Here is a 9070-nt window from a genome sequence, read left to right on the forward strand (position 1 = left end):
AAGGCGGAGGATTAGCCTAGTGAGCCATGGCGCCAGTCCTAGCCTTTTTTTTTTTTTTTTTAAGATTTATTTATTTATTTGAAAGAGTTATAGAGAGAGGTAGAACCAGAGAAAGAGAGAGGTCTTCCATCTGCTAGTTCACTCCCCAACTGGTCGCAATGACCAGAGCTGTGCTGATCTGAAACCAGGAGCCAGGAGCTTCTTCTGGGTCTCCCACATGGGTGCAGGGGCCCAAGGACTTGGATCATCTGCTACTTTCCCAGGCCATAACAGAGAGCTGGATCAGAAGTGGAGCTGCTGAGATTCAAACCAGTGCCCATATGGGATAACGGCGCTGTAGGCCAGGGTTTTAACCCACTGCGCCACAGTGCCAGCCCCAACTCCTAGCTTTTAATAATGTTAAAATGGGGGCTGGCACTGTGGCATAGTGGGTTAAGACACCAGCATTCCATATGGTTGCCTGTTCAAGAACTGGCTGCTTTACTTCTGATCCAGCTTCCTGCTGATGCACCTGGGGAAACCAGTGGAAGATGATCCAAGTGCTTGGGCCCCTGCACCCACGTGGGAGACCAGGATAAAGCTCCTGGTTTCTGACTGGCCTAGCCTAGGTCGTTGCGGCCATTCGGGGAGTGAACCAGCAGATGGAAGACCTCTTCCCCTGCCTCTCCCTCATTCTCTCTGTCCCTCTGCCTTTCAGATAAATAAAACAAATCTTTTAAAAACTGGACAAACGAATCGATGGTGTAGGAGTTGAGTCGGTCAGTCTGGGAAGGGCGCCCGTGCTGGGAGGGGTTGCAATGTCTGGTTCTCTGAGCTGGGTGCAGGTTACATGGGCATGACCAATTTGTACAGATACACAGTATCCTCCTGTGCCCCTTTCCATGTCGATAAAAAAAAAAAAGGAACCCGCCTATTGTCTTCGTCTGGGCTGATATGAAAAATGCTGTGGATGGGGCAGTTTTAAGCAGTACAAACTTGTTTCTCCTGGTTCCGGAGGCTGGGATGCCAGGTTCCAGGGCCTGCACCTCTGCTGCCTGGTGAGGGCCTGCTGCTTCCTGCTTCCTGGTGCACAGATGGAGGGTTCCACCCTCACCACCTAACCCCACCCCCAAGGCCCCACCTCCTCACACCACCACCCTGGGCACCAGGATTTCAACACTGGCCTAGGGAGGCAGTGGGGAGGGGAGGGGGGAAAGGGGACATAGGCACTCGGACCACAGCAGCTTGAACTGCGACTGCAGCAGCTCATCAGTGCCATCTTCCACTGAGCTGGGAGCTCCTGTAACGCTGGCTCCTGGCGTGTGGCTCCTGTCCTTGGCACAAACCTGGGGGCTGGGCTTCCCACAGCCGTGCTCGGCACAACAGGGGGCATCCTGGCCATCCCTGTGCTTATTTCTAAATGCTCTCAAACCAGCCCAAGGCGACATGGAAACCCTCTGGCTAGCGGGTTTCTTGCCCGGCTTGCATCGTCCACGGCTCCTCCTTCCTCCCCTGCACGTCTGAGGCCTTCCCCACCCTCAGAGGCTAAGAACAGCCTTTTGTTCACTGACAGCAAGAAACCGCAGTCCCAGCAGCTCTGAGCGCCTCCCACTACCCTCTGGGCACAGCCCTACTCAGACAGGGCACAGAGAGGAGAGGGGAGGAGGGGGCTGCAGCTGGCTGTGCCTGGAGGGGGCAGGCAGGGCACACGGGATACAGAGTCCACATGGGGCAAGGCACCCACAGGACCACACCACCCGCCTGGCCACGTGGCCTCACAGCGCGAAGGAGCTGGACCAGAGGAGTCCACGCGGACATGCCAAACCCGTTACACCCACAGGCTGAGCAAAATGTGCTGATGCGCGTCTCTGGCCGTGAAATACCAGGCGATTTGTTTTCTTCTTTTCTGCATTTTGCAAATAGTCTCCACTAAGGTTACACTACTGATGTGTTTGTTGTGTGTTTCCAAGCACCGAAAGTCCGATTCTTTTTTTTTTTTTTTTAATTTTTATTTGACAGGCAGAGTGGACAGTGAGAGAGAGACAGAAAGGTCTTCCTTTTTCTGTTGGTTCACCCTGTAATGGCCGCTGTAGCCACAGCCCGCCGGCGCACAGCACAGATCTGATGGCAGGAGCCAGGTGCTTCTCCTGGTCTCCCATGCGGGTACAGGAGGACCCAAGCACTTGGGCCATCCTCCACTGCACTCCTGGGCCACAGCAGAGAGCCGGACTGGAAGAGGAGCAACCGGGACAGAATCCGGCGCCCCTACCGGAACTAGAACCCCGTGTACCGGCGCCGTAGGCGGAGGATTAACCTAGTGAGCCGCGGCACGTGCCAGAAAGTCTGATTCTAAAACGAAATAGAAAAGTTTGGGGGGAAAAAAGAAAGAATAAAATGAAATTAACATTTAAATACAAGCCCAGAGGGGTCCCCGGTGCAGGAAGGGTGTAGAAGCAGGGCAGGGCTGTACGAGCTGCCGTTTCCCGAGCCCGTCTGCGGAGTCATTGTATGCTCTTCTGGCGCCCTCTGCTGGCCGATTCAGATGACGCCTCTTAATTTGGTTTGCAAAGGGCTCAGAGGCAAATCTGGCCAAGGTGCGTGGAGTCCCAGCCAGGATAAAGATGGCATAGTATACACAGGCCAGTCCTGCCCCAGACTCATCTCCAGAATCCACTTTTGATTTTTTTTCCTTGCAGAAATGATCGTACCAGGGACGCCTGAACAAGTCCCTTCTGCACAGGCCAGATGCCCACCCAGTAGTGACGAGCCGCACACCCCATGGGGCCAGCACTGCACAAGCTCCTCTCCCCACCCGAAGAGGGGAAGGCTGTCCAAAGAACCCACCCACGCTGAGCCCCTGTCATCTTTGTCGGTGGCTCCTGTGCCTTGAGGCTATCTCGATCCTTCACACATCCCCACATGGTCCCAAGCAGCCGGGAGAGCTGGGAAGTCCTCACATTTGCCTTCCCACCCAACACCGGTCCTAGTGGAACAAGGCCCCTCCCTCCCTGCAGGTCCTGGCAGTGGAGCCTGGGGGCCTCCAGGCAAACAGGTGCCCTCTCTCCGAGCTGACCTTTCCCCCAGAGGCCGCCTGGAAAAGTCCACTTTGCCGTGCGGAGCTGGACTTTGGGTACACAGACAGCGAGGTGGGCAAGCTGTCTCTGCTGCAGACAGGGACAGGAAGGCTCTTTCCAATCTCATCCGTCTAAGCTCCATCAGGGGATACACAGTCGGTCGTTATCAGTAAAGAATGAGGTCTTCCTGCCCAGGACGAAGGCGTGGTCCCAGAGCCCCTGATTGGTCCCCCTGGGGGGAGGGGAGGGCTGCCATATTTGGAGAGCATCAAGGCCGCCTCCCCCAGCAGCTCCTATATAGCTGGGTGGCCCGGCAGCTGGAGGACCCTGCAGCTCCTGGCCCCAGAAGCACCCCCAGCAGAGAGCCCCAGGTAGGTGGGGGAGAGGTCTCATGGTTGGGGTTGCTGGCTTTTAACTGGGTCTCAACCCCAGACTGAAAAGCTTACTTCCCCCTCCCCGCATCTGGGGATGGGTGCCCATGGGGGACCTTGGAGAATTCCTTCTTCACTGGTCTTGCATTGCCACAGTTGGGTGCTACACTAAAATGCTGCTTGAGGGCTGGCTGGTTGGGATCCTATTTGTCTTTTAAGTCCTTGTCTATAAAATCCTTCTTTCTCAAAACCACATTAACTTTCCTATGTGGACCTACACACTGATCTCTTATGTTATTCTTATTTAAAATTTCTCCTGTGACGTGGGGCCCGGCCCCCTGTTTAGGAGGCCAGTGAGTGATTGGCTCACACTCTGGGTTCACTGTGAGTGGGGGCAGAGGGGGCTAGGGTGCTTGAGCCCACCCTGAGGGCAGAAGTCTCTTTGAAGTCTGGGTGTGCTTTTCAGCTGTGTTTAGACTTCTTTGAAAAACAAACAAAAGCACAGTATCTTGTGTGGCCCGCAGCATTGAACATTTTTTAGCCAGGGATCTGAAAGTCACTTTGGGGGGTGCTGCAGGGGCTGGTGGGTGCGTCTTAGGGGCTCACAGCAAACTCCCCACCTCCTCGCTGTAGACCTCTCCCGGGAGGCGGCCGGGGCTTGCACCGCTACAGGAACTCCTGCTGCGCCCTTGATCCATGCAGGGCCCCAGGTGCTGGAAGCCCTGACTGTGGCCTTGGGAGGTGATTTCCACAATAGCTACCATAGCTCCCGGGGCCAGACGCGGAGAGTCACCGGGATCCGGGCGAGGGAGGCCGAGACATTTCCACCACCGGCCCTTCCGATGTCCTGGGGTCCCTGGTGTCCCCCCAGCCCTCCTGTCCGCCCCTTCACCTCACTCCCACCACCCCCCAAGGGCCTTGCTCTTGGCTCTTCACTCAGCTCAGAGGTCGTCATGCCCAGGGAGTCACCCAGCACCAGATCCCAGCGCTGCCGCCTCCCGAGGCCTGGGTGGGCAGTGAGGCATGGCTGGTGGCTCCCGGAGCACAGCCTCAGAGCTGAGTTCAAATCTGCCACTTCCTACTGTGCAGCCTTGGGCAAACCCCTTAGCATCTCTGAATCTTGGTCCAACTTTCAGAAAATAGAGACGATAATGTATCTACCCCATGTGACAGCTGAGTTACAGGAAGGCTTATCACAGAGACTGACAGTGCTAAGTGTACAATCAGAGGCTAGTGGCAAGGCAGGCATTTGGGGCGGTGGGTTAGCTATCAGTGGGAAGCCTGCGTTCCCTATCGGAGTACCTGGTTTGAGTCCTAGCCATTCCACTTCCAATCCAGCTTCCTGCTAACAATGCCAGTGCCCCCTGGGAGGCAGCAGGTGATAGCTCAAGCACTTGGGTCCCTGCCATCCATGTGGGAAATCAGGATTGAGTTCCAGGCTCCTGGCTTCAGTCTGGCTGTTGTGGCCATTTGTGGGAGTATATCAGTGCATGGAAGATCCCTCTTTGTCTGTCTCTCTGCCGTTCAGCCAAAATGAAAATAAATAAATAGATCTTTAAAGCTAACAGGATGAGCAGCGGCACATGGCTCCTGGGGTTGAGAGAGGTGAGGATGACATGGGCATGCCTTGACCTCTTAGATAGGGAAAGTGAGGACCCCAAAGCCGCCTCTCTGTCTTTCCCTCTACGCCCCCAGGCTCGTAACAGTTAAGCCCGTTAGGATCAGCAGCCGGGGACTTTCTGAGAATGATGGTAGAATGTGGCGGAGACAGCGCCGGCTTAGAGCCATAGAGAATGAAGAGGGAAGATCAAAAGTGGCATCCAGGCCCACAAGCACTTGGTTCCAATGCTTGTGCCATGTTTTCCTCCCAGGGCCCCCTTGGTGTGAAAAGACTTGACAGTACCAGAAAAAAATCCTGCATGCACCGGGTCATAACTCATTTACTGCCGGTTCAGATCCTAAGCTTTAGAGCAGCCACTTTCAGCTTCAGGATCACAGCCCCAAGCAGCCCCAATTCCCGGCAAAAGCAGAGAAACTTGTGTTTGCATTGACCCCACGTGGCCGCCCACGGCAGGGATGCCATCCGTGTGCCCCCAATCCGGAGCACTGGGCGGGGGTTGCCTGGGTAGCCCGGTTGGGAAATTAACCAGCCCGGCCGTTTCTCCTGCAGGTTCTGACACCATGAGGAAGCATCTGGGAGCATGGGGCTTGGCCATTGTCTGCGTCCTGCTCTTCAGCCATCTGCCCCCGGCCAAGGCGAGAGGCATAAAACACAGAATCAAGTGGAACCGCAAGGCGCTGCCCAGCACGGCTCAGATCACAGAAGCGCACGTGGCCGAGAACCGCCCCGGCACCTTCATCCGCCAGGGCCGGAAGCTCAACATCGACTTCGGGCCGGAGGGCAACAAGTACTACGAGGCCAACTACTGGCAGTTCCCCGACGGGGTCCACTACGACGGCTGCTCCGAAGGCAACGTGACCAAGGAGGCGTTCGTAGCCAAGTGCGTCAACGCCACGCAGGCGGCCAACCAGGGGGAGTTCTCCCGGGAGAAGCAGGACAACAAGCTGCACCAGCGGGTCCTGTGGCGGCTCATCAAGGAGCTCTGCTCCATCAAGCACTGCGACTTCTGGTTGGAAAGAGGAGCTGGAGTTCAGGTCGGCGGGGAGCGGCCCTTGGTGCTTGGCCTGCTGCTTTGCACCTGGCTCCTGGTGAAGTAAGCCGGCGATGCTGTGCGCTGAGGGTCCCTCCGTCCCCCCAAGCCCACGGCGTTCTGAAGGTACCAGAGTGGTGACTCCTCAGTGCTTCAGTGCTCATCCCCAGGTGTGGCCCTTGGTGTTTGCTCGTACCTGGTAAATGCATGCGTGTGTGTGTGTGTGTGTGCGTGCGCGCGTGTGTGTTTTGGGAGGGTGGAGCTGTGTCCTGCTCATCACAGCATCGCACATCAATGCTCCAAGTGGAATGTCTGGCACATTAGGCAAAAAGCGTTTGGGGATTCCAGGAGAGAAAGCGTCGGAGCTGTGCCAAGCCCCCCACAATTCTTCCCAGCCACTCTCGGGGTGAGGTGTTTCTCCCATTTCACAGGGGAGAAAACGGAAGCCCAGAGAAATGAAGTAGCTTGTCCCAAGTCTCCAGCGAGCCAGTGGCAGAATCGGGACTTGGCTACGTCCTGTTAACTCCAGGTTTTCTGCTCTGTCCCGTCCCAGAGCTGTCACATACATGTCCACTTCAAGGGCCAGATCCACGCGTAGCTCTAAGGAAACTGTGACATCTCCACTCGCAGAAATCAATGCAAAGACCTGAGCCGACGGCTGGGTACCCCCCTACCTGGGAGTTGAATTGACCCCTCCTAATTCAGCTAAACGATAGTAAAGCTTGCAGGTAAAGCCAGAGGAAGGCGCAGACACCACACGGTGAGGCAGTGTGGCCAAGCCGATCCTCAGAGCTGAGCAGATTCAGAGCTTGGTGTGTCTGTGGCCTGAAGGGATTTTTCCCAGAAGGGTAAGTGCAGCTCCAGGGCCTGGGTTTCTGTGCACCCACACGAGCGTCTTTAGACCTGCTTTATCGGGCACACTCTACAGTCTCTACTGGTTCTTTCAACTATTTGCCAAAGAGGTTAAACAGATGCAGGGTCTTCAGGGAGATCCAATGAGAAATCCACCCATGCTATGACCCAGTGTTGATTTGCCACCTTATCCATTAAAAATGCAATGTAACAAATATGAACATAATTTTTTTAAAAAATCTAATGCCCTAAGAAGTCAACCAGCCCTCTGTGAATCCCAGAAGCCGCTGAATCCTCTGAGCAGGTAAACGCTGATGAATGCTATGGATTCTCTTGAAAGAGTCCAGAAGGGGAAAATACGGTGTGACCGCCGGGCAGTTTGCCCCAAGCGTTTGAGAACCGGGGTGCTGAGCATGGGGGCTCTTGGGCGGAGTTCCCACTGCATGCGTGTCCTTCTCAAGGATTCAGTGGTGAGGTTTTCACAGTGAAGCAGGTCTGAGCGCCCTGGCTCCTGCTGCTGTGTGCACCTGCTGCGCCCACAGGCAAGAAAGAGACACAAGACACACACAGGGTATTTCTGGCATGCCCATTTGTTTTTCAAAAGAAAACAGTAACAGGAGAGAAAGGAGAGAGAGAAAGGAAAAGGAGGAAGAAAAAGGGAAGGAGGAAGAGAGAGAGAGAGAAACTTAGAGGCTGTTGTTGCCATGCCAAGCCCTGACTCTCCTAAGCTCAGTCACAAGGATACTCACAGCCACACAGGCAAAAGGCTTCATTCCTGCTGGGAAAGGCTCAGGCCCCGTGTAAGCCACGTTCTGCCATTTGTTAACGGTCCCACAGACCAGATGGAAAGGGAACACGAGGAGAGCGTGCCGCTGTGGTGGGCATGTCCAGTCTGCCCGTGGAGTCTTTCACCGATGCTCCCTGAGCCCTCCCACGCACATTCACAGATTGCCAACGTGGGCTTCGTGGGTCTGGCTTTCCGCCTTAGCAAAGGGTCATCCAGTGTACTCTCTGTGCAAAACACTGGGGAGGGGGGCTCTCGATTGCTCCTGATGCTGGCGTGTTCCAGCGAGAGTAACTTCGCCGACCACTGCTGTCTTGTCCCTCTGAGCCCGGACTTTGTACTGTAGAAGTTGATTGTAAAAGTGGCATTATAACTGCCACAGAAATCTGCAATCAAAAACTCACTGTAACCCCAGCATCTAATTACGCCAGCGCTTTCTTATGTTTTTCCCCGGAACCTCCCAGTCCTACCCATCTGCCTGTCCAGATGTACAAATCGGTCATAGTAATACAGGTGCGCTCTTACAGTCCAATGCTTACTTCACCCTGTTCAACGCCTGCCCCCTCGTTCTCCTATGAGTTTTGTTCTTTTACTTCCCTGCCCCCATCTTCCCCATCCCACTCCCTCCTTGTAGCCTGAGATGTAGGCTCCACCCGTTCACTCTGCTCAGATGTATACGCATGATGTATTTGTTTGATTGTGTCTTTTTAAAGCACTGTAAGTATATGTATACTATTCCTTCCTCTGCAGTTTGCCTCTGTAACTTAACTCTGCATTATTAAACTCTTTGGGTAACAGCTCACTGCCCAGTTAGTTCATCCTTTTAGACGGCTGTGTAATACTCCATGGTACAGTCGTACCATGGGTGGCTTACTCATTTCCTTGTTAGAGGACCTTCAGGCTGTTTCCAGTTTTTGCCACTGCAAACAATAAACATCCTTGTACATACGACCCTGCCATCGGGTGCTTTTATTTCGGTGACATCGATTCGCACACGCTGAACTGGGGAACAAATGAGCACATTCTGTTGTGCAGTTCCCATTCCCACCGGGAGGGGGTGCTGTGGCGTTCCCATGTGAGCAGCCACCTTTCCCACACGTAGTGCTGGAGCCCCCTTTCTGCCTCTGCAGGGGGCCCACCTGGAGCCTCCCAGGTCATCAGCCCCTGAAGACCACAAGCAACCCCCAGGCTAAAGATGCTCCTCGTCCCAGGCCTCTGGGTGGGGAGCCTGGCAAAGAGGCAGGTGTTCGGAGGGAGGCGCCTGTGCACAACTCCACATGCCCCAGTCAGCAGAGGGGACGCAGAGTGAAGCTGGGCCCTGGCCTTTGGGTCCATTTTTAGTAAAGTCACACCCTCAGT

The 9070-nt window shown here is 55.0% G+C and overlaps 1 protein-coding gene across 1 annotated transcript; it reads left to right on the forward strand.

Moving 5' to 3' along the window:
• Nucleotides 1–3313: 3313 nt before the first annotated feature.
• PRND (prion like protein doppel) lies at nucleotides 3314–8662 on the forward strand. The gene is made up of 2 exons (XM_008256271.4): nucleotides 3314–3424; nucleotides 5595–8662. Exon 2 carries the CDS (start codon nucleotides 5606–5608, stop codon nucleotides 6140–6142), a length of 537 nt encoding a protein of 178 aa, XP_008254493.3. The 5' UTR covers nucleotides 3314–3424; nucleotides 5595–5605; the 3' UTR covers nucleotides 6143–8662.
• Nucleotides 8663–9070: the final 408 nt, after the last annotated feature.

This window comes from Oryctolagus cuniculus, chromosome 11 (genome assembly GCF_051225735.1).
Source record: "Oryctolagus cuniculus isolate XC-2025 breed Fujian yellow rabbit chromosome 11, ASM5122573v1, whole genome shotgun sequence".
Lineage (NCBI taxonomy): Eukaryota > Metazoa > Chordata > Mammalia > Lagomorpha > Leporidae > Oryctolagus > Oryctolagus cuniculus.

Excerpts from the sequence above, each read along its gene's own strand:
- PRND (XM_008256271.4), top strand. The coding sequence starts at position 5,606 with ATGAGGAAGCATCTGGGAGCATGGGGCTTGGCCATTGTCTGCGTCCTG.